General features: G+C 37.2%; 1 protein-coding gene across 4 annotated transcripts in view; it reads right to left on the bottom strand.

The window, feature by feature from the left end:
• The window catches only part of FAM172A (family with sequence similarity 172 member A), a 228,109-nt gene extending 201,670 nt beyond the window's left edge, over window positions 1-26,439 (bottom strand). For all 4 annotated transcript variants that reach the window (XR_005626147.1, XM_039695666.1, XM_039695664.1 and 1 more), the window contains exons 1-3: window positions 26,314-26,439; window positions 23,134-23,235; window positions 20,484-20,584 (exon numbers count right to left, since the gene is read on the bottom strand). Coding sequence is in view for 3 of the 4 variants with exons in the window: in XM_039695666.1 (XP_039551600.1) it covers window positions 20,484-20,584; window positions 23,134-23,235; window positions 26,314-26,374 (264 nt within the window). In the remaining variant the exon portion in view is untranslated. The remainder of the gene's footprint in view (window positions 1-20,483; window positions 20,585-23,133; window positions 23,236-26,313) is intronic.
• Window positions 26,440-26,756: the final 317 nt, after the last annotated feature.

Here is a 26,756-nt window from a genome sequence, read left to right as displayed (position 1 = left end):
GAACAAACAGGAAGTGCCAATGAAAGCTAACTAAAAATGTTGGTATATGCCCCTCCTTGCCTTTCTCTAAAATGCCAAATCTTTATTAGGATTATGAAAATTCTTTCTGATCCTGCTCAAATACATTTATTGATAGAATTATTTCAAAAAACTTCATGGTTTACAGAAAATCAGTCCTTCTGAACATTATTATCTACACAGAAACTGCATTTGGAGAAGCTACTCAGCTGCGAGCAATGAGTTGATTTAAGACATGTTTATCCCCAAAGCAGTATGCCTGGAACACTCATACAGTGTAATTTTACCTTCAGGGCCAAACTTTTTATGGTTCACCAAAATCAACTGCAGTGTAACACCAACAAGTAAAGCAGTTAAGTTCCTGCAGTCTCAAGTGCTAATGTTGTACTGACATTGAAGTGAGTATAATGATAACACGGACTACAAAATAGAAATTTTGTTTTTAACTCTCAATTCAGGCATGTACTCACCATTAAAATCACTAAAAGAAAACCTGGAAGAGAAAAACTGTGATGCAGAAAATATACTTTAGACACCACTTGTGAAAGTCTACCCTTTTTACATCTGTTTGCATCCATTTCTTCTATTCTTTGTCATTTATTTAGACTATGTGTCTTCAGAGCAGAAATAAACCTTTACTCATTTTTTCCACATCCCATCTCAGTGGGGCTGTCATTCTAACTGACTCTTTATGCACTATTCTAATACAATAAAGAGCAACACAGCCTTAAAAATGGGAGTGTTGAATCAGTAGAACACTCTGGTGTGCCAAAGACTTAACCTAATGAATGCTTTCAATAAAAGCAAACATAAAGAAAGATACAGGAGGAGGAAGCACACATACAAAGTCTGAGATTATCATCTTCAGACAGATCAGCACCTAGATGGCCTGCATTGCCCAGGGAGATTTCAGGAAAAAATGCCATAAAAAAACCCCTCAAACAAAACTGCCCCAGTACACACATATGTGTGTGTGTGTGTATATATACACATACACACACGTGTGTGTGTGTGTGTACATAGCCACAGAAGGCGTTGAAGGCTTTTTTGCAGTAGATCAACATGTTTAGGGATATCCTAGCAATGGCTGGTATACTATGGAAATTGATACACAAGATTTCTTGAAGTGCCATCCAAGTCCAACATTTTCCAGATTTGAAAACATCAGTAATGGCCAGATTTCCTTCATTCTACCATAGATGGGTCTGGAAAACCTGACAAAATTTGTTCCTGCCTAGGAAAATTTAGCAAAATTCTGTCCTATCTAGGAATATGGCTGCAAGTACTGAAAATGCTATACATCCAACACTGTCTTTGGATTTTTATGCTTTTAACAACTTCTTCTGATTTTATGGCAGATGATTAAAAAAATTATTAAAATACCTTTCCTACAGGAAGCAAAAAGAAAAGCAAACTGTGTGATATTTTTTACATAGAACTATTTAGACTAACTATTTCAAATCTATACAATTTATATAACCACAACTTCTCTAAGTAGCACTATTATCTTGTGCACGCTGGTGTTCTACATTTAACATCTGAAAACTATTGTAGAAACTACTGTAGAATGTTGAGAAGTGTCTTTTGACTTCTTGCATGAGTAGGTGGTTCTGGTTACACTCTATGAACTATCCTGGACTAATTATCACTCAATCACACAGCTGCTCATCACTGCAGGTATATCGTGACAGAGGCTGATCAATTCAGTCCTGCATCAGTAAACCATCTGAACTATCAAGCAACAAATTCAGATCCAGAGATTCTTAATGCAAACTGTAACACTTACTCAAGAGCCCTATTCATATTAGCCCATTCATGGGATAGCTGTACTTTTTCTAAGGTTCTTGAAACTGGTTAAGGTGTGCCAAAGCTGTAAGCAGTATACTGCACTGTAATACAAAATAATAAGGTGGCTGGAGAGCAGGCATCACTGTGTCCAAGACTGCAAAGAAAAACAAACCAATAGACCTGCCCACAATGTGTATGAAATTAATCGCCTGATAAATGGAGAAGAAACTGGCAGTTCTGTATTTCTTATATGAGATACTGAAAGCTTCTAGCTCATATTAGAGTATTTCTATACTTCATTCATATCCAAGTGCCGTCTATCAGGAAAATACATCCCAAATAAGACAAATATCTGAAATTAAAACTATCACGGTGTTCTTACTGACTATTGAGTGAACTGGAGGAAAGGGGAAAAAAAAAAGAAACACAAATACAAAAAAATTCTATGCCTCTCATGACCTACTCTGATAGCAAGGGAGAAATCCTGTCCAGCCATGGAAAGCCTAACACTTTGACTGTCCAAAAACGGTTGCACTGAAACTGCATAATAGAGGATATTTTCTTCCAGAACAAAGTAGTCTTGTCTGGAAGGATTCTACATTGCTTGCATTTTAAATTGCTCTCATTGAGCAGGCGAGCCCACGTTCCACTTTCCCTAAGCCTGAGAAACTTCTGCCCTAAATGAAATCACAGCTATTCTAATTTTGTTGCACTAAAAAAATTCCCATAATAAAGGCAAGCTGATGAGAACAGGGACCACAGCTGAGTAGAACACATCCTGAGTACTAAAACCAAGTAGATTATCCTTGGCATATTAAAAGCACAAGTATTTAATCTATGCTATCATTTCTTTGTTGCAGTTTTCTTTCATCTATGGTGAACAAGGTTGAGAGCCTTAATACATATGGTTCAGGAGTGGAACCAATCTTCAGTGCTCACAAGTGCCTTTCTGAGGAGCTTAAAATAAGTCAGTCATAATTTATGTTGGATATAACAGAGAATCCCTCCAGAAGTACCTTTTCAACCTGCCAGTGGTCTCAAATACATTATCTGCAATCCAATAGCCTTATGGATATTTGGGGGATAGATCTATGTTGTGACTGGTGAGCCTTCATATGGATCCAGAAAACAGGCTATTTTAATCACAAAGAAATTAAATTTAATGTCTTGGACAGAAAGCAAAAAGAACAGAGAGAAGCACATTATCTTATGACGCACCTGAGGTTTTGAATTGCAAAATATTCTCTGCACAATGATAGCAGGACTATAATGCTGCATATACTCTGCAGAGCAAAAGTGAAACAACAGGTGGAAACCTAGTTCTGGTATACACTGGATATATGGTTTATGGGTTCTGGTATACATAAATATGTAATACACTTATATTACAAGTATAATATAAATTAATTGGTAAGATCCTGGCTTCCTACAACATATGTTATTTTAAGACTACGGTTCACAGAGAGAACTTTCTTACGCATTGTTTTCAACGACCAAAAAGCATTAAGAAATTTTGTTATCAGTCTAATTTGTGAAATCTTTACAATACAGCATTCTGAAACTACATGATCAAAAGATACATACCTGTATAGAACTATGTGAAAACAGAAATTAAAGACTAAGAACCAGTGACAGCATGTTTAAAGTTACAAAAATCATGAAGGTACTGAAGTCTAAATACAATTAAAAGTGGAGACAAATACCAAAGAGACACTTCAATGCATTAAGTACAGAATGTCTTTAAACAGAGTCTGGAAAAAAGTGCTGAAAAAAGAAATCCTACAAAGCAAGGAGGCAATTCCAGAATAACTCAATTTAAAATAATAACCCCTCCATTTTAAGACTGTAATACATTGAAAAAAGCCTTGTACCACATTCTACAAACATCAAAAAACCAGCATGGCATTCATGAGGAAGAGCAGAATTACAGCTGACCCACTAGTGAACTTTTCCATAACAGAGATTGCCAGGTATACAGACACCAGGTCACAACTCAATGACTTGATTAATAACACCTACATCCTAATCCAGAAGAGCTGCTTCAGTACATACCACACCAAAATGCATGCTGGGACTCAGTGAAGTGCACTGAGCCTTGCCTGTCAAGTTCCCCTCCCATGCTGTGCTTTACAACCCAAGTCCTCTAAATTCTTTTCTTCTCTCCCTAACAAATGTGCTCCCACTTTCAAAACCAACCGTGGCTACCAACCTGAAGATTACATACACAAATACAAATAGAACTGCAAGCCTGCTGCAGAGGGAAAATAAGAAAAAAGACAAAGTAAATTACTCAAACTTGCAAAATGTTTTCTCAAGTGAATTCTCAGCTAAAAACATACTAAAAAATCAGCATAAGCCTGTATGATTTATGGCCTCTCACTTCTAACCTGGCATCTATCAGGTGTCATTGGAAATCATTACCATGCAACCAACAGTCATGGATTCACAACAGATGCGAGCAATCCCTAGGCTAGCACAAACCACCAAGTCTCTTTTGAAGGCAATCAAATGCCACATGTCCCCCCCCTCTTTGCATGTGCATCCCTCATGACCAAAATACCAACAACCCTGTCAAATGTCAGGTGTATGGTTAACACATGATAAAGAATAAAACACATGTGACACAACAAAGGATAAGGCGCATGAGATCAGTTGACATTACAACCACTCCCACGACAGAGGACAGATTACAAGACCTAGGAGAAATTACGAGGAAGCACAAGATGTTAACCCAAGTAGTCCACTCAATTGCCTACTCCTACACACTTGCAGCAGATTTTGGGGAAAAAAAAGAAAATAGACAAAACTACAGATTAAATATATCTTTCTGGTGGACCAGATCCAGCTGGATGGATCTGAGATTTCCCATATTACATTTCTCATGTACAGATATTCAGAAGAGAAACAGAAAGCCATCATCACTATTACTACTCTTCCTATCACTTTTCACTGCTAAATATGAACAGAGACAGAATTACTCTCTCAAAGTTAAGCATGGCTACTTCCCATCATGAGTGAGATGTGTTGGCAACACACACTTACCCCGTGGATAGAGGCTTCTGCCTCCAAAGATGCCAGCTTGGGAAAAAACATTCATTAAACATACTGTCAGATCACTTTTCAATAATTTTTAAGGACAGTTTTCAAAGTAAATCAGAGTGAAGAGAGTAAGAGAATCAAGTGACAATAATATTAGTTACATGTTTTTATGAGTGGCCAGGTGTCTCAGAATAATAGAGCTAGTACATTTAAAATTAAGTAGACTCTAGCTAATATTTATTCAGCTAATAAAACATAGCTGAATTGGCATTTTCCTTCTTGATAGACTTTTCGGATTTTCCTAAGTCATATCATAAAAGGGGTTAGTACATTATTAGTGTCATTAGTAGGTTACTGTTCCTCCAATAACATTCTGAGTTAACTGTATTTTAACCTCAGTTTTATCTCCTACATGAACACACATTACAGAAAAAAAAGGGGGGAGAATAGAATAAAAATTCTTAGTGGTATTTTTAGTTCAGAATCACTGAAGTCTGACCATCTCTACCCTCTGCAGAATGTCACTCAGCCATAACTTCATATACTTGAAGTGAAGAAAAATGCAAGGGTTTGTTTTCCTCTCTTTAGAGATACAAAACTAATGTGACCTTAGGTTTATTTATCAGCTCTCATCCTGTGACAGAACTACATCTGAACATCACCAGTTCTCCTGAGAAATCCATGTATGGATGTACAGAAGTCAGCCTTGCTTATTCCTTCTTTGTGAAGCTGTGTCTTTGACTGAATTTCATACAGGACACCAAGTGATTCACCATCAGCTCCTCAGACCTCTGAAATTGTTTTAAGTAATAATTTACACCTGACATAACACATTACCATCTTTTGGATCTAAGTTTCTCAAAAGTGGACCTTCCATGTGCATAAAAAGGATACTATTTTCAAATAATTTATACTCAACATAAGAGATGAGATTCCTTAGAACTATTAGCATCTTCTAATAACTTCACAGCAGAGTACAGAGGCTGGAGGTTTTGTAACTTATCTTAAAAACAAACAAGTATAAAACACTAGAAGCAATGTCATGACAAGTAATGGATTTTGTTATTTTTATAAAATTTGTCTCCTCATTAGTGATAGGCACTCCAATGCAAGAAGAGAAAATAAGTACAAGAGGGAAACAATCCCTATAACATACAGTAGTCTACCCACAATGTTTTCCTCTTCACAGTGTAAGAGCAATAATGTTTAGTGAAACAAATCCAAAATGAACTTCAACTGACTGCCCTACAGCAAATCTCAAGTGGTGGGACTGACCTGAGACTTGCTACTGTGGCTGCCATAGCCTTGGTTGAATGAGCTTTATTTTGACCCTGAGGTGACAAACCTGCCAATACGTACTAATGACAGATGCAATGAACTTTTTGACATACTACTGTTTGATAGACTTACTTAAGAACTGGGAACAAAAAAAAAAAACCAAAAACCCAAAAAACAACCCACCAAAAAAACCTTCACTATGACCATTCTAGAACAAAAGACCCTAAAAGCTGAATGGAATTTCTAAAGCCCCAGTTCACTGCAGACTAAAAAAGGAAAAAAATTAGAGAAACAAAATCAATGGTATTTTAAAAATCCACAAAGACCTCACTTGGATTATAGTGTGGGAGAACAATTCATTAAGATGGAACTGACGTTATCTCTATGTGGTTCTCTGCATTTTCTATTGAAAGCAATTCAATTCAATCTTCATACAAAGTTGTGATATTTGAGCTGACTGATCACAACTAAGATCTCAAGGTCTTTTGAGAGAATTAAATGAAAGACAAACAGGGATTTGTCATGAGTGCAGCACATACTGTTGATCTGATTTGACCCAATGTTTTGTTACATGGTCTTTGCTGACACCTGTTGGTTTATTTTTTGTTTTCCTTTTTAGGAGAAGTATCTCTAATTTTAGAAACCACTTGACAATTATTTGGCTTTATAAATGGCTTAATTACTAAGTCCATCTTATGGAAATTCTCAGTTATTTAAAAAATATACATACATATGCATATATATATATCAGTACTAAGCAGATGATTCAATCAAGCACCTTCACTACAAGGAATTAAACATTAGCAGAAAGCAAGACCCCTAACCCAAGGTGAGACAAGACACATAATGATTAAAAGATTGCAAAAGAAAACAGGAAACAAAGAAAAGCTCTGAAGTTTAACAGTGGAACAAATTTAAATGAAGATTATTAATACAATTCAATATTCCAATCCTATCTATATAGCTACAACTATCCTATCTCTAAATTTCATAGTAGAGATGAGTTATGAAAAGGGATCTGGAAGAAAGAGCAGTTCTGATTATTCCAACTATTATGGAAAAACATTATTAAGGTGGTGAGGCAGTGCTACAGTTTCAAAAGGTTAAAAATCAATCCCAAAACCAACTGACATATCTTAAAGCACACCAGCTTTTGTTGTCATGGACAAAAAAAACCAGTGATGCGTCATGCATCATCTAATCCTGCCACCTTTGATTACTCAGCAGAAATGGCCAGATAAATACTCACAGATGGATTGAAGAATTAATTTTATGTAAATCCAGAGCAGAACTCTAAATAACACCTTTTTCTCATAGAAAGAGGTCTTCACCAGTTTGCCTCTGTGCTCCAGAATACTAGTGGGTCAAAACAAACAGGATTTACTTACTCTTAACTGAAAAGGACCCCTTTTCTCCAGCCTAAGCAACCCTAGCTCCTTCAGAAGCTCCTCATACGACTTCTGCTGATGCTAAAAACCTTTAGGCATCCACATCTTCTCATAAATTTGTGAACCTCTATGTAGCACAGCTGGTCACTGCCTACCTCCTCCTGGATTACAAGGGCATCTACTCTGCAAGAGGCCAGTTGTCCTGAGGCTATCCAGTTTTACTGTTGAACACTGAAACTAAGGTGAAATACACCAGCCTTTTCCTCGTCTTTGGTGACTATTTTCATCCTCTAGCATTCAATAAAGAATGGAGTTTTTTTCCTTTGTCCTTTTTTATTAAAGTATTTCTAAACCCCTTCTTATTATTCTTTACAGAAGTGGCTAGAGTAACTTCTAATGGAGCTTCTGCCTCTCTAATTTTATTTCTGCACAACCTAACAACATCCTCAAATACTTCCTGAGCTGCCCACTTCTTTTTCAACCCTCTTTTTTTTCCCCTTGAGTTCCTGTGAAAACTCCCTGCTCAGCAGGCCAGTTTTCTTCCCCACTGGCTTCTCTTTCAGCACATAGGGATGGCCTGCTCCTGCACCTGCAAGATTTACTTCTTGAAGTGAAGGTGCACTTTCCTGCACCACTTTGTTTTTAAGGGCTGCTTCTCAGGGAACTTTCTGAATCAATCACATGAACAGGACAATGTCCATCCTCTCGAAATACAGGATAGAAATTTTGTTGAGGCCCCTCCGTACTTCACCAAGAATTGCAAACTTTATAATTTTGTGGCTGCTGTGCTCAAGATGACCACCACATCTCCCTCCAGCTCCTCTCTGTTTGCAAACAGCAGGTCTAGCAGAGCCCCACCCCTGTCAGGCTCGCTCACCATCTGTGACAAGAAGCTCTCCTCTGTACACTCCAAGAACCCCTAGACTGCCTCTTTTCCACTGTGTTGAGTTCTCAGCAGACGCCTGGCGGGTTAAATCTCCTACAAAAACAAGGGCTGGCAATCTTGAAACATTCTCCAGCTGCTTACATAATAACTCATCCATCTCTTCATCCTACAGTGGTCCGTAGGAGACTCGCACCAAGATGTCAGGCTTGTTGGCCTTTCTCTGATTCTTACCCATAGCACTTGGGTAAGGTGTTGAGACATGCAGTTGTAAGGCCTTCTTAAACAGTCTTCTACTTCACTCAGAGCAGGAACTTGAAACTACTTTTACCATAATTAAAGCTAAGGTCAAAACCTGACAGCATGTAGAAAGCACAAGTGTTTGTTACAAAAAATGGAAAAAAGACAGCTGCATATGAAGAGCTTTCAAACTTTTCACAGAGTTTAAATATTATCCTTAAGTGGCATAAAAGTAGGCCAACATTGCCTAGAGCAATTAATTCTTTTGGATTTAACTACGGAGCAAGAGATTATAACAACTGTTCTTTCTTCTCTTGGTCTATGTCACATTCTGACTGTAACAGTCTTGACATTCAGTACCCTTCCCAGAGGATTAGGTAACAGATACAGAGGATTTATGATGCTTCTTCTAAAGTTTTCATACAAACTTCACAAAACTTAAGTGAATCATTACATATGACCACCTTACAAAACTTGAAAACCAGCACATTTTCTACCCTGGAAGTCAGCTTCACAGTCATGCTGTAGGCCTAGCGCTATCTACCATGGTTACCTCTTGCACTTCACCAGAGTAAGTTTCATCTAGGATCTCCTTTACACCTGGAAGCTCCACCACTAGAGTAGGTAGATAGACCTGTGGCTATTATAATGGTTAGGATGTTCCTGCATAAAGGCACTCTACACATTTTTGGCTGATCAGCCTGATATAACTTTGCAACTTAACAAGTTATTTCTATTGCAGACTAACACAACTGATACAGCTTTACTGACCATATCAGTGCTCTGCTAAGTGTTAATAAAAATATCCCCAGAAAAATGAAATGTATAGGTATTTTGTTGAAAATACAAAACGCATAGAAGTCTTTATCATGTAAAAGCTGAAAATCCTGTGAAAGAGAACAAGCTCTTCTGGAGTTCTACAATTGAAAATAAATATATTTTAGAAGAGATATTTGATGAAGGCAGTAAATCTACATATCTGTTTTTCAAAAAACTCATGCTGAAATAGCAGGAAAATACTTTGTCTTTCATGGAAACTTTTAAGATCACTAATGGAAACTTGATCTAAAAATTCACAAGAGAAAGGTGCACCAACTTATTTCATCACACATACTGACTGGTGTTCTGCCTAAGCACTACTTAAATATATATTTATTCTGTTCACATAGTTGTCAAAAAAACGTTTTTTTTTTCACCACTCCTTGAACAGGAAACAAGTCAACTAGCTACCATTTTACTTCCTTGCTGTAAAACGTCTGCTGGATTTTGGAGTTTGCTACTGTGCTCATTCTTTTTAAATGGAAACAATTTTTTGTTAATAAGCCAAATGATAATTCACCTTTATTCTACTGTGCAATAAACAATAAATTCTGGGGTTTTTCCAAATCACAAAAAAAAAAAAAAAAAAAAAAAAAAAAAAAAAGATACATACAGGTAGATTAGCTGTAGCTTTAATTTCAGCTACATGAAAATGGCTGGTACAAAATTTTATTAAGAACTGAGTTCTTTTATTAAGAACTTGCATGTAAACCCAGAATGGCAAGAATGGTTCTAATTGAACTAAAGCTGCTGAAGGTTTTATTTTTAAAAAGCTCATGATGAACTCATTGAAACACTCCCCCATTCCAATTTTTGTCTTCTTTTTAACAATTAGTACCATTCTTTGAATTGCAGCAACTTACAAGTGCTTTATAAACAACCATCTGCCTTATTGTATCTTTTCTGCTTTTCACTGTTTATCAATTAAAAAATGTAAAACACATTTATCAACAATGTAACAAACTCCCATCTGGGTTTATGAGATGCTCATAATTTCTTTCAGAAATCATGCTAACAATAATTATAAAACTATCTCTGAACCTTTCGAGAACTGCCATGTTACTCTGATGAACCAACGCACTGCCAATTGCTGCCTGCAAACTAGAAGAGCTCACTGAAGCACATCTGACATAATCATGCCACTAAAAAGTCTTCACAAACACCACATTTTGAAAGCTGATTTAGCACATGCAAATGAATATACTCCATGTAATGAAGATTCATATTTAAATTTCCATAGGTACTGTTAAGTAGTCTTGAATCCTAGCTGTCCATTTACTTCACTCAGAAAAAAGAAATGCTGAAAGTTAACAAACTTAAAAGCTCACATCTTCATAAAATTACAAAGACCATACACACATTTAATATTTTTTCAGCTGCCTCAACTAACTTTCTATTATCAGAAACATTGATTCAAAAAAGGGAAAAGTAAAAGGACTGGAACTTTCTAGAAACTTATTACTTAGAGCTTATTAGAGAAATTCAGTGTCATGCCCCAATTTTAGTTGTTTTACCTAATTTGTTTAAAGTCTCGTTTCCCATTTTTCTATTTCACTTACCTAGCAAAAATTGAAAAAAATAAAACCAGTATGAAAAACAACCTATAACATATGGGGCATGGACTCCTAAAGTATTGCACTTATAACTGCCTTTGCTGTCCATAAAGTGATATGGCTCATTTAGGCTCTTCCTTCAGCTGGTACACCAAAGATTCTCTGTTCCATATAGATTCTTCTTTGTACAGTAAGAAATGAGATCACACCTTCACATATTTTAAAGATCCTGGCTAATCTCTCTCTTCTTTTTTTTTTATATTTTTGTCCAAACATTGCAACCATAAGTGTTTTTTGTGACATTGACTCCACTGGAAAATTTTGCTAAAGCAAAAAACCTTCTGCAATACTCATTAGTAGCTAGGTGTCCTGATCTGGCAAGGACAGGGTTAATTTTTGCAGTAACCTGGAGGGGGCATGGCTGGGACCACCTCATATCATTAGTATGCCATCAGGTGGTGACTCTCCTGCAGGGAGAAGGGGTCTCTTCTGGTTAGGGTGCCATGGCTGCCACAGGGTCAGTTCCAGCTCCATAGTGAACATTTTACATGTAAATCATAATACCACTGCTGATATTTTATATTAAAAAACCAAAACAAACAAAAAACAGCCGTTACTTTTTTTGCCTGTCACTATTCAATTTCTTCAATAAACTATTGTGTTTTTTCACTTACATCTACTCATATTAATTTCTCCTTATTGCCAAAATTAAGAGGAGGTACCTCATTTTAGATTGTCCCTCTTAAATTATCTTAAACCAAGACAATGATAACTAAATCAGCTACATATCTGCTTTTCATTACAATAAAACTGTTCTAAAATAAAACTTACTTATATATACTTACAAACACTGATGACTCTTGTCACTCAAATCTGTTCCAAAGGGGGTTCCAAGAACCTGCATTACCCTCACCTTCAAGGATGGGTTGTAATAGAGGATATTTCAAGGACCCCAAAAGGCCATTGTTGGACTTTTGGGAGTGTGGTGGAGACAGAGGAAGTCAGACAGCTGAATACCTTGCCTGGTCTCTCAGAGGACCCTCCTGCTCTGGGACTGCTGAGGGTTGAAGAACAACAGGTACCAATCACTACCACAGCAGTGCACCATTGATAACACCACACCAGCCAGGACTCTGAACCCCAGCCATGAGATGGGTTCTGGAGAACCAGGGAGTGGCCAGCAAGACTCACTCATCCTTTAGTAGTCCCATATGGCCAGTGTGTAAGTATAGCGGAGATTGACAAGTGGACTGTCACAGCCTGAAAGAAGTCACACTACCATTGACCACTGCTGTGCCAGTTGTGCTGGAACTTCAGTATAAACTGGAGTCCAAGGAAGGAAAGTGGTGCCACCACTGACATTGCAAATGTGTTTTTCTCCATGTGTTTAGCCATGAGTGCAGGCCACAGTTTGCTGGCATCTAGAAGGGCACAAAGTACACCTGGAACTGGATGTGCAAGGGGTGGATGCCCAGGCCCACTATTTGCCTTGGACTGACCCAGACTGCACTGGAAAAGGGTTCTAAAAGCTCCAGAGCACTTACATTGATGACATCACCACATTGCTGGAGAACACAGCAGAGAAAGTTTGTGAGAAAGGGGAGAAGATAATCCAAATCTTTCTGAAGGCTGCTTTTGCTGTGAAGAAAAGTAAGGTCAAGGAACCTCTCCAGGAATTTCCTTTTATGGGAGTAAAACGGCAAGATAGACACCACTGGATTCCAATGGACATGGTCTACCAAGTAGCAGCTATGTCCCTGACAACCTTCAAGAAGGAAACACAGGCTTTCTTAGATGCTGTGCATTTTTGGAGGATGCGTATTGAAGATCACAGCCAGATTGTGAATCCTCTCTAGCATGTGATCTGGAGGAAGAATAATTTTAAGTGGTGTCCTGAATGACAAGCTTTTAATCAAATCAAATAGGGAGATTTTTCATGCAGTAGCTCTGGAGGCAGTCAGAATAGGGGAGGATGTGAAAAATGTGGTTCTACACTACAATCAGGGAGAATAGTCCTTCCTGGAATCTCTGGAAAAGTACCTAAGGAGACTAGAGGATGAACTCTGGGGTTCTGCAGCTGGGGATACAAGGGATCTGAGGCTCACAACTGAGAAAGATCTTGGCAGCTTATGAAGGGGCTTGAGCCGTTTCCAATGTGAGGGGCACCAAAGCACGGCTCCTCCTGGCAAGCTGATTGCCAGTGCTCGGAGAGATGTTCAAAGGAAAAGTCCCTTCCACCCATCATGCCACTGGTATTATGTAGAATAATTGGATAACTCTGATCACACAGAAAGCTTAAACAGCAAATGCCAGCTGCCTAGGGATCTTGGAATTCATCATGACTCAGCCCAAAGGCAAAAAGTATGCATTATCATCAGAACAGGAGGAGGAAGTTACACATGCATATAAATCAGCTACCAGAAAATGAAAAGACATATGATCTCTTCACTGATGCTTCCTACTGTATGGCTGGGCTACACTGGAAACAGAAAGCAGCTCTACAGGGTTCTACACACAAGTCACAGAAGCTATGGAAGGACAAGGTGCATCAAGTCAGGTCGCAGAGCAGAAAGCCATCCGGCTGGCTTTAGATATTGCTGAATGAGAGAAATGGCCTGACTTCTGGATGACAGTAAATGCACTGCAGGGGTGGCTGGACCAATGGAAAAAGACCAACTGGCAGGACAGAGGTAAACCCATCTGGGCTGAAGAACTGTGGCAAGACATCACTACTCAGGTAGAGAAGCTGGCTGTAGAAGTATTTCATGTATGCAGCACATGCATGCAGGAGTCAGGCTACTGAAGAGCATTTGAAGAATGGACAGGTGAATTGGGCTGCCAAGATTAAATTGCCACAGGCGGATCAGGACTGGGAGCATAAGAGTGAATTATTTCTGGCTGGTGGGCCCATGATGCTGCAGGCCAGCAGGGAAGAGAGGTAACAATACAGATGGGCTCGTGCCTTAACTATGGGGAGGATTTAACGATGGATGCTACTTCCCAGGTGATCCATAACTGTGAAACATGCACTGATCAAGCAGGTCAAACAGATACAGCCCCTGTGGTGTCGTGGATGATGGTCAAACTACAAATACAGGGATGTTTGACAGGTTAATTAATTACATTGCCCTCACACTAACCCTGTGCCTCACATCACTGCCTGGAACACCAGCTTGGGCCTCAAAAAGCAAGTTCTGTGGCAACATGGGACCCCAGAAAAAACAGAATTATACTCATGTGAAGATGATTTTTTGCCTTTTCTTTTATATACCTTTTATATAACTTTCATGTACCTTCAGTATTTTTAGCATGGATACTTGTAATTCCTTATGTCTGATAACTTAGCATAGCCCTATTATTTTCTTAGACCAGGAAACCAAACCTCCTAGAAGCCTGACAGCAGGAGGCTGGAAAACCCCACGCTATCTTGGGAAACTAAGGTCTTCTCTAGAACATATCCTGTAAACTAGAAATTTGGCCCATCCAGGGGGAAATTCCTAGAATGGGGGAATATAATGCCATTCATCCAGGCCTCCCATCGGGGCATCTTTGTTAGCATACCTAGCATTTGCCTACCTAAGTAGGCAAATTTGTAAGATCTATAAATAGCATATGTGTTCTATTGTGTGTGTGCTTTGCGGCACATCCCACCTTGATAACATGGTGTACCACAGCATTCTTTTTAAAGTACCGAGGTAAAAATCTCTTATGCCCTAACTGTGTCTGGCTCTCAATTTTTTAAGCCCAGGAAAAGGCATCAGTACAATGGGACTGATTTCAAAAATAGCGTCATAGACCTCATGGCCAGAGAGCACAGTATTGAGTGGGTATCATATTCCCTGTCATGCACCAGCCTCTGCGAAAGTTGAATGATACAATCGACTATTAAAACCATATTAAAAGCAGCGGGTAATGGAAACTTCAAACATTGGGATCTACGTTTATTCGAAACTACCTGGTTAGTTAACACTGCAGGTTCCAGTCTAGCTGGCCCTGCCCAGTCAAAACCCCCATGTACCACAGAAGGGACAGAGTTACCATTTTGCATATGAGGAATCTGTTAGGGGTGACAGTGTGGATTAGTCGGCCTCCAACAAAGGCAAAACCAACAGTGAGATTATTTTTGTTGAAGGACCTGAGTGCATTTCATGGGTAATACAGATGGATGTGGAAATGTGATGTCTACCTCACGGAGAGGTGCAATTTAAATATTTTTTGTGACATTGACTCCACTGTAAAATTTTGCTAAAGCAAAAAGCATTCTGCAATTATCATTAGTAGATAGGGGCCCTGATTCTGGCCAGGACAGGGTTCATTTCCACAGCAGCCAGAGCAGGAGCATCGCTAATACCCGGAGGTTATTCTGTACCTCCCTGTTATTTTCCACTAACAGGGAAGGGCTCACTTCTGGAACAAGGGAGCTTGGCTGCATGGATCAGACCTCCATAGTGAGCCCTTTGCATGGAAATCACTCTTTTGCTTTTGTACACTCTTGCTATTAATATTTTTGCCTTTTCTGCTAGTTTTCTTATCTCATTGCTGTTTCCAAATTGTTCTTATGTCAACCCATCATATTTGCTGTCTTTGCTCCCAACTCTCCATCTTATCACAGAGGAACAGAGGGAGGGGGAATGAAGGAAGCAGTACACGGTTTGGAGTGCCTCAGTGGAACCACTGAACTGGAGAGTACTACTCCTAAACCACCAAAATTTGGCATAACCTGCAGAGAAACAGCACTATCAAAGGAGATGACACAAAACAGAAATTAACCACTTTCAAAAATAAGGACAGGAGAGATATTTGAATTAGATGTTTTCACTCTCCCTGTGAAACAGGAGTTTTAGTGAGCCTTTTTGCTATCTCCATGGAAGTTCACCCTTATTTGGCTGTAATACAAGACACTGAAAAAATTCAATTCAATTACACATGCACCACAGACACCTGTTAAGTATTTGGTATCTCATCTCTGAACAGAAAAACCTCTTCAACAGCCCAAGCCAAGCAGGTATTCCATAAAGGCAAATGTTCAGGAATCCAACAATACGGTACATCACTATAAATTTATTTTGTTGACTCGTTAGGAGTTTTTCTAAACACCAAATAACCAACAGCAAATACCTTTTAAGAAATCTAGGTACACAAGCAATTTTGTTTGATCCATAGCATGAAGCATGTACTTTATATTATATTAAAGCGTTGCTAGCAAGAGAAAATCTGGAATGTTCAATGATAAACTGCTAAGAAAATGAAACTAAGAGTGCAAGGATTTCTACTAATAATCTGCACATTTTATTTGAAACTTGATCCTGCAGCCCTTATTCACAAGATCAGACCTATTGAGTTTATTCACATGAGCTTTGGCTGCAAGATTGGACCTTAAGTACTATCAGGTGCACGTGCAGCCTATCATCAGATTTTGGGTTATTCATACAAGAAGCTACCCTTTCAAATGCAGACTACTTAATGCTTCCTTCTTCATTAACTTACATGTCCTCTTCTGCTGCTCTATGCTTTCATTTGTGCTATGTAAATAGCCTCTCAGTCATCAAAACAAATAATGATCTTTGCAACCAAGGAGGAAATTAGTAGCAGGTGAAAGCTTATTTTTTAAATCATGTTGAGACCAAGCTGTTCTTTAACTTAAAAGAGATCTGGAAATAAAAATCCAGTTTTTCTCTTAGCCATCTGAATTATGGGTTGTCAAGGTCATAATTTAACATACTTATGCCACACATACTACTCAAATATTAACCTTGATGGCAATCTACTTTGTGATGAGCTGGATCTAACACTTGTGAACATACTTTAAAGCAGTTTATCTAGTGGAATAAGACTTCTCCGATGACATAAAATTAACTGTTATCACACATGACACCAGGAATTTCTGCTCTAAGTGTTCAATTTCTTTGTTTTTTTGCAGTCACCATTATATAATGTTTTGTATTTATGTAGAACAGATATGTAAAACAATCTCAATTATTTTGCTACCTGCCTACAAACTTTTGCAGGTCAGAAAGGCTGCAATTACAAAACATGGCATTAACTTGAATAAGATCACAGCAGAGATATTTATGTCATGGTCCATATTATAATCTACATATTTACAAATCCTCTTTGACTTTTCCAAGACATTGGTAGAAAAGTAAACTGTCAGTACAGGTAAAAGTCTCTTCATCAGTGAAGGCACTCCCAAAAATATTAATGCCAGTGTTCAATGGCGTCCAAGTAATCAACAAATTACAACTGTCTTTAGGCTGTAAGATACATGCAGAGCAACAGACAATAACCACCTTCTGATGCTAGGGATACTCTGGATACTACATGAGTATAAAAGTAGAAAGTCAACAAAAGTCTGCAACAACTGAACTGTTGTCACAAAATTTTTCTCAGTCATACTTCAAACTTGCCACATGGATTAATCATCAGTTCAAAGCAGCTGCAACTCTATATTCTATGCACTTCTGCTGCCATTTTAATTTTTAAAAAGCAAATAGAGGGGCTCTCTACAAAATAGCAATGACTGAACCAGAATCACAAAATTATTAACAGTTCACTAAATTATCTATTAACAACACATATCAAAAGGCTGCAGAAAAAAAATGTATGCCTGAAATAACTGATCAGTGAATGAAAAATAAAAAGATGTAAGGAGAGATGTAGGCAAACCACTTTGATTTTTGAAGAACCCATTTCCACACAATCATAGAAATGGTAGAACATCACAGACAGTATATTCATGACTTTTATCAGCAAAAAAACCCCATGGATACACCAAACTGAAATTAATGCTCCAAGAAAAAGAGAATGATGCTGGTACTGTAGGGCCATAGAGTACACTCACTTCTTAAAATCAATAAAACACATCAAAAACACCCCACAACATATACATATATATTACTGGTTTTAATATATATATATATGTATATGCACAGTAAAAAAGTTGTCTTGTGCAGGATGTATATATCCTTTAAAAATCAGGAAAGCAGTATGCAATGACTGAGCTAACAATGGAAACACTGCATACATAGAACAATTTTGTTCAGTGATATAAATATAGCTACTTCATCATTTCACTGGATGACAACCTACATAACTGAACCCTAAATGCACATTAAAGAACTCCTATAACCAAAGGATAATGTTTCAAAGCAAAGGCCTAAGGCCAGATTTTACTACATTATTTTACAGATCATTTGAGTGACTGCTTCTTAAGCTACCACAGTTTGCTAAATACATTTTTACCTTAGACTACAAAACAGATTATCAGAGGGTGATATATCACTCCAGTATTATTCAATGTTTGCATCAGTGACCCATTAATTTATGACATAAAACGAGATTTTAGTTATGTAAATAAATGCCAAGAATCAGCACCTCCTGTGTTCCCAAATAACTACATCAAAACTAAACAATGGAACATCTATAAATTTGTGGAACAATGGGAACAATTATGTGTACCAAGCACCTAATAGAAAAAGACTGAAACACAGATTAGGTTTTTTTTTTCTCTTAAAAAAACAGACAACTTAGAACAATTCTCTGTCAGATACCCGACCTTAAGCCTTCCTTGTCCTTTACCTACCAATATAAACAAAGTGCATTTTCAAAGACCATTCAAACTGGAACATGGAGAATGACTATAACTAAGGCAAAATACACAATATGGATCACAGATATATGATCCCTGGTCCCAGAGCAAGTACAACAAAAAAATCACAGAATTTTTCATACTACTGTGTGTTGAAGATATTTTCACACATTTTTCAGATGCACAGAATGTGAAATTTGCTGTGTATTTCCAAATATGCACAGGAAAGTGTGGTGGCACAGGAAGCCCATACTGATCTTTAGAGTCATGTCCTGTCCAATTCACTTATTTGGAAAATAGGAATATTTGAACAATGTAGACACACACAAACATCCAAACACAGAGGCCATGCAACAGTATTTCCTCTCAGAAGAAATGTGTATCAAGACACAGCACTATCCCTTTTTTAGAAAAGTATACAAAGTGAAAACGCAAGAAGCACCTGCAATAGTCCCACCCACTTTCGACTCCCTGCCACAGTTCTTGGCAGGAATGAGGAGGAGAAGGTAAAAAGCAAGCTTCATCAAACGCTGGTAACAAAGCTCTGGCAGGACAAACAGCTGGGCAGCTCCAGCAGAGAACCCAGGCTGAGCAAGCAAGCACAGAGCGCCCCCAGAGGGCTGGAGCGCCTCTCCTATGGCCACAGGCTGAGTGACTTTGGGTTGCTCAATCCAGAGAATTGACATCTCCAAGGAGACATTACAGCAGCTTCCAGTAAAGGGGCTACAAGATAGCTGGAGAGGGACTACTGACAAGAACATGGAGTGACAGGACAAAGGGCAATAGCTTCAAACTGAGCAAAAGCGGGTAGGTTTCGATTAGATGTTAGGAAGAAATTCTTGACTGCGAGAGTGGTGAGGCACTGGAAGACTCTGCCCAGAGAAGCTGGGGATGCCCCATCCCTATCAGCCATCAAGGTCAGGGCTTCAAGTAACCTCACGTAGTAGAAGGTGTCCCTGCCTATGGCAGGGGGTTGGAACTACATGATATTTAAGGTCCCTTTCAACCCAAACCCATTCCAGGATTGTACGGATAAGGCACTTTTCTTCCTAAGGCACCATTATGCACGAACAGGCCCTGATTTCCTGCAGATGGCTATACATCTGCCTGCTGATGTAAAGTGAATTGATTTCTTATTGTGTGCACAGCCTGTGTGCACAGCTTTTACTTTACCTATTAAACTGTAACTCAGCCTGTGAATTTTTCACTTTTACCCTTCTGATTCTCTCCCCTATTCCACAGTGAGGAGTGAGCAGGTAGCTATGGGGGGCTGAACTGCCTAGGAAGTACCAGCAGCATCCAAATATGGAATACACTAACAGACAATTAACCAATTCATTCTTCAGATTTCTGTTTTATTTAGTGGTTCCTGGCATCTCCTGGTAAAATGAGAAAATCAACCAATGCATTTATCTTCAGCCAAAAAGAAAACTGACACAGCTTTGTAATCCATGAGGTGACTGTATGGATATGACTGTAATCCATGAAGTTAAAGAAAATACTGCACTGTATAATATTCTGACTTATGTAGGTAGATTATATTCTATTATGAAGACATACTAAAGTCAAACAGTAATCTAAATCACACTCTAAGCTATATAGCAAACAATAGAAATTGCTGTGAGAGCATTAATATGCAGTAAATCCTGAAATACCTTCTATTAAATGACTGGAATCACACTAAAACTTTATTAATGTATGCAAAAATATCACTTCTACAGAGAAACAGATAGACCAGAACCCATAGCACATGAACACATACGCACATATATACATCCACATACATACCTGTATATATACACATACACACATATATTAAATGTGTGCATATATTTAAATGCTACACACAGAGATATATATATACGCATGCACACACACAAATTATGTACCTCTCCAAGGGCTTCATAGCGCTTTTGGTTCCACCTATGCAAATCTTCACGATAATTAAAAACAAATGGCTCCCCAGTTTTAATGTGTCTTAATTGCCCTTCTGTAAAAGAAACAAAATCATTACAGTTAATATACTTCTTCATTAAAAGTAAGACACACTCAATTGCTGAAAATTTAAAAAGAAGTCTACATCTAAAAATCAAGCTATTATGAATTCCTCCTCATTTTTGGTTACAGGTTTTTTAACAGAAAACAACTGTAGCATAAAAAATTGCACTTGCATTTTATCATATATACGGCTAGATTAAGCTAAACAGAAATTATGACAGTGAAATTGCACACAAATATCAAATGCCAGAGTACTTCACAAAACATATTTATGTCTCAACTGCTATGAATTAACAGTGAAAAGTAAACATTAGCAGTTAATATTTGATCTGCAGGTGATTGAATTGTAGCTACAAATCCTCTACTTCAAAACTAACTGCATTATAAAGAAATGCAAATACATAAGGGGCTGGAAGCTGGAAGTAAGGGAAAGATTTTTCTTCAAGCCTAACAACTTTCTAATCCCATCAGAAAAGAACCATGTCCACAATTAGGGAAAATATCTTAACTCCAAGATGAAATCAAGTAAGATCTCCCAGATTTAGGGTACACTAAGATTACAACAGTAGAATAAAGCAGAATGCTTATTTAGAGCAAAACCACATGCTACTTTTGCTCTCATCTTAACTTCCTGTAGTTGGCCTTGTTTATAGTCAAAGTTAACAGCAAATCTGACCACTTGTGAAGACACGGACTGTGTTAAAACAATGATAATAATAAAATGGCAACCAGTAGGAAGCCAACTACAAGAATAAACATTTTACCAACAATGTTTCAGCCTATCAGACAAAACACAAGTGATGATCTCAGAGCATTAGAGAACTGCAGTTCTAAAAACAGTCATATGTGCAAGTAAACTTTGAATGCTGAAGCAAAGGTTTCTCTGTAATGTTTCCTCTTGAATAGAAAAAAATGCTTGGTTGATGTATTTACAGAACTTTTAAACTTTATTTCCTGATGCTTTAAATAAAACATTTAGGATCTGATGTCTATAACAGTTATGCCTATCTGCTCATTTAACTTTTTTCTAGACCTGCCGTACCTCATGTACTAGATACTATGGAAGTAGCTCTCCAGAGTTTCCTATCCCTATGTTGGGTTCAAAGACCCTCCTTCTCACATTTTTCATAGTAACTTTACTTTCAGCTGCTCCTTCTCAGATACATACTCTTCAAATATGCCATTCAACAGCACATGAACTGGCTCTCGCCACAAGTAACAAATATCTGCTATATTTTTCCTCTGACTTTGTGGATCTGCCTTATTCAGATTTAAATAATCTAAGAAACTTCTGTACTTTTCCACCATAAAAAGAAGCATGATTAAGACATAAAAATACACGACTGAACATTTGAATTAAATGTACAAAAGCAAAATGGTGACTTTTTTGCTTTGCTGACCCTTCCATATGTAATAGGTCTTCATCCATTGTAAAGAAATCATTCAGGCTGTGAAGTTTAGTAATGGAATATTCAGTAATATAATTCATTCCCCAAAATTCAAATTTCATCCTTTTTATCAGCCACATATGAACCATTAACTCTGAAGTCAGTAAGGAAGACAGTAGACACTGTGCAGATCTAAAAATAAGGAGCTGAAAGTGACAGAGCTGAACTCCTTCCATCAAAGAAAGAGCATCACTTTCATGACACTTTTAGTCTCTAAGTACCTACCTATGAAAGCCATCAGGGTATTAAAAAGCTAAGTGTTGCATAAATGACTATCATATAAAGGAAAGCTCTTCTTTTTTTCCCCTTTAAAAGTGGAAGATGCAAAACAGGCAGATTTAGAAACTAAAGTTCCTCTGTTCACAGAGCAGGCACTGCAAAGAAGTAAAATCGTAAACATTCCCATTTGTTCTACAGGTTTTAAACAATTTTGAAAGAGTCACTTCCTGCAGTCTGGTATTACTTTAGCTCAGAGGCTCATTTCTTACCTGTACTTTAAAATGCATGCACTGGTAATTATAAATAATAAGTCATTTAACACAGAGACTGAGCTAGCTGGAAGTACTTGCTTGCAGTCGTCATACACTTGGCTGCAATGCAAAATTATGTTCCACACCAGAAGAGACAGTCTATCACATTGCTTATTCTTCTATCAACATAGGTGTTTCCTATTGGTATTAATGGAATAGCTGGGACAAATTATTATCTGAAAAACAACTTCTTCTGTAGGCATAAAAATGAATCAAGAAATAAAACATTCCTTAAATGAGTGACCAATCTTCAATTCTGATTTTAAATGCTAGAGAAATTACTTTTAGAATTTTTGTATCAACACTTTTATAACAGAAAACAGGAAGTCATAAAATAGGCCCAGTACAACTCCACAACATTGTATGAAATGAGGTATTTTTGTGATAATTGTATGAAATAAAAAAGGTCTTAGGTTTACAAGTCTATCAGCACTAAAGTTTAAAATTTCAATCCTAACAGGAAAGTATGAGATTTTAATAGGGACTTATAAGGTATAATTCAATTTCTGATAACCACTCAACACTATTCTACATATGGTCTTTACAAAGCACATATAACTTACTTTCATTAAAAATGTACTCAAATCCTTCCAAAGTATCAGGAAATTCAAGTGGTGGCTCATCTTTTTTCATTAGTTCATCCAAGTCGATTCTAGACAATAAATCTAAAAAAGTAAAAGGAAAAAAATACACAATGCATGCTGTCTCTTTTATTTCCTTTGTAACATTAAAAAATGTGTTTGCTGATATTTGTAGATCTTACAGGCAGAAGAATATCCCAGTATTACTAAACACAGGACACTGTTATGGGAAATCCTGTTCAATTTCAAAAGCCGGACTTCACTGCCTGAATACATACTAATTTATTTACTTATTTATTTACCTACCTATTTATTTCTATATTAATCTAAAAATGTCCAGAGAAAGGGAAGTCACCAAAGACATAGAAATTTGTTTCAATGATTTATTACCTCAGTGTTAGAAAATAAGTCTCTGAGGTATGCATCATGGTTTCAACATAAAGTTCTCTAGCTTCAGTTTCAAATAATTGATAGTGTTTTGATTGCCTTCTTGAGGCGTTCAGATTATCTTGTAAATGCCAGTAAGATTATCACCTCACTGGCATTTACCAGATGTGTGACTACACCAGCCCTCAGCCCCTCCTTTGCTACCCAGACTGTTAGGCCTAAATCCTTCTCTCAACCACACCATTTAAGAGCTCTCAAGATAGAGAAACTCCCATCCACTTTATAGTAAGCCATTGTATACACATCCTTTTCAGATCAGGACTGTATGTAGGCTACAGCCTACATACAGTCACTAATGCATGTACACCAAAATTAGCATAATCTACATTCTTTACCCTAGATTTAAGGATTTACATTTAACCAGAGGCAAACTTATGGGGACATCTTTACATCTACATTTAATTACCAAACAATTATACCGCATACACAGGTAATAGTGTACAATGATCTCTCCTCTCCTCATTGCATATCACCCACCCAACGCAGTGTGCTACACTTCTAACACATTTTCTGATTATTAATTTTAAAAAATCAAGAAACAATTAAGCAGAATTTCACCAAAATACATTTTCCTACTTCTCTGTTAGATGAAATTCAAGACCACACAAACAGTCTGTTCAGGAGTGCTAAACTGACTTTGAACTATAATTATTTCATAAATCAAGATACTGTGTGCTACCAAGGAAATATATTAAGTGTATTAAGTATATGGATTTTTACCCTTATTATTAACCAGCACTGTAGCTCAAAAAAAAGTCTGAAAATACTCATTTTCTTTAAGTTTCATTTGGCATTAACTATGCTTCCATCTTTGTAGTACCTAAACAATTATTTTTATATTCTGTACAACTATTTTTGCTTGGTCTTGTTGCCAGTAGGCTACCCACATTACCTAATCTTAGGATTGACACGTTCAACACTTGGAAATTTCTACTGTTTAAAATGTACCGAAAATTATCTTCAACATTCTTGAGAGTTCCTTGACCTGCACTTCTACAACTCTTCAAGTTCACTTTACATTTATTCCAGCATTTACATTTATTCCAGATTGTCGCCAGCTCTTCTGAGTGATTCCACTGGGCAAAACTGGAGGACCAAAAGCCATCTGGTATGGCTGCTGAAATTCAACATCTTTCCAACAAGTACTATGGCTTCTCAGTATCTCTGTAGTATCTAAATGTCTATATAATACCACAGACTGATAGACAGATTTAGAATCATCCATTCTCAGACACAGCTCATTTTTACATCACATCTGTTTAACAGCAAGTCCCATGAAATTCAATTAATGCAAGAAATTATGTGATTGTTCTTGTGCACTGTCCTTTGGAAGTTCTGCAGAAGCTCCTTTGGTTCTCAACCAAATGATAGGGAAAAATAAAATAATTTTGTCAAAGAAGACTCCCACAACAGGATTTAAAAAATGTGTCCTTTCTTCCTTTGTACATTGACAAAATCAAGGCAGCAACAGTCTTTAGCACATCTTTCTCTCTTTGGTGAAGAGACTCCAGTCACACTGCATCCCTGGAATTTAATTTCATTTGAATTTCCATACCATCTTACCATGATCTATTTTGAGATCTATTTACACAGAATATATACAACAAAAAAAACCAATCTCCTGAGTATCAAGGACCAGAGAATACAAAGTATATTATGCTTATTCACAATATGTACAGCTTGTCATGATTTACAGCTTTCACCAGCCATTAAAGAAAACTGCACCTGTTCTGAGTTGAAACCACTGACATGTTCACTTTCTTTTTGTGCAACTTTTCAAATTAAATTCATCTAAAATGTCTTACAACTTTGGGACTCTTTCCAAATCTGATCTACCATTCTTACCTAAGGTCTTGGACTTTTCAACTCGATTTGAGATAGTTCAACAGAGCTGAAAACTCTGAAGGAGACCTTCTCTAGCTAAATGGAAAATCATTCGATCACGTCATTAACACTAATCCTTGAAGATAATAAAATTAATGCCATGTATAAAATGGTTATAGTTCAAGTTTTACTTCTAAACTTGAACTATAGCTTTCTCAAAAGATACTAAATGGACAGAATTGGCACAAAGTCTTATAAAAGCACTACACAGGTTTTCACCACTGTGCAATGCAAGCATTTTAAATTAATGTTTGGTTAACTAACTTGTAGGTCTAACCTACGTCATATACTTCCAAAGCTGAAAGCTACTATCAAAACATGCCATTAATGTAAATTATTTTTACCCGTAAGTCCATTTAGCTCTGTTTATTTTTTAAAACATAGAAAGGGAACTTTATAAAACCAATATGGATATCAATGTCCTGGAAACCTCTTCCCTTTTAGCATTCTAGTCCAAGAGATTTTTAAAAGCTGTAATATGGTTGTATAACTATAAAATAAAAGCATCACACAAACTAAACCAAAACTTCTGAAAACTAAGAACAGTTTGACAGCCAGTCAATTTCCAAAAGAGCAATTATGAAAATTTTAAAAACAATGAATAGTTTATTCTGTTACTCCTTACCATATATCATTATGTTTTATACCATCTTATGAAAATACTGATAAATGGACACACCATAAGCATTAGCACAGGTGGACTAAGAGTTTCTTTTTAGTGTTGTAATTCCCAACCTCTAACTCATAACTATACCATATAATTTTCCTTTCCTAAACAATGATTTCTGAAATGTCAATATATGTAAAAAAAAGAGCAAAAAAGACTCATACCCTTTAATGCAGTGGTCTTCTCTTTTTCATCTGGACCTCCTTGCTGGAGCTGAGCCATCATTTACCCAAACTATCAACAAACTTTGAAATACTGAGGCAAATGTAGACTAATATTCAAAGGACAATCTGAAAAAGAACAAGAGTTGGAAATTAATGAATTTACTGACTTCTCCTTCAACAGCTCTTGTCTGCTGCTGTTTACACCACCAAAAAAAAAATTCTGAATATTATAAGCGCGAAGTCTGACCAAGTTTGGTTAAAGATTCAAGTTCACAAGAATGAAAAATACCTCTCCCTACTACTAAAATACTTCTACCTAATCAAAACTACTTCTTTCATGATTCTAATGTAGCAGCAGTAAACAGTAAGCCTTTTACAGAAGCGCAACACCTGCAAGTCCAAAACAGAAGATAGAAGAAAAACAAAAGACAATCAACAGAACT

Source organism: Passer montanus, unplaced genomic scaffold (genome assembly GCF_014805655.1).
Source record: "Passer montanus isolate IOZ18808 unplaced genomic scaffold, ASM1480565v1 scaffold91, whole genome shotgun sequence".
Classification (NCBI taxonomy): Eukaryota; Metazoa; Chordata; class Aves; order Passeriformes; family Passeridae; genus Passer; species Passer montanus.
The sequence above is the reverse complement of the archived record's forward strand: the minus strand, read 5'-3'. Positions and strand labels throughout refer to the sequence as shown.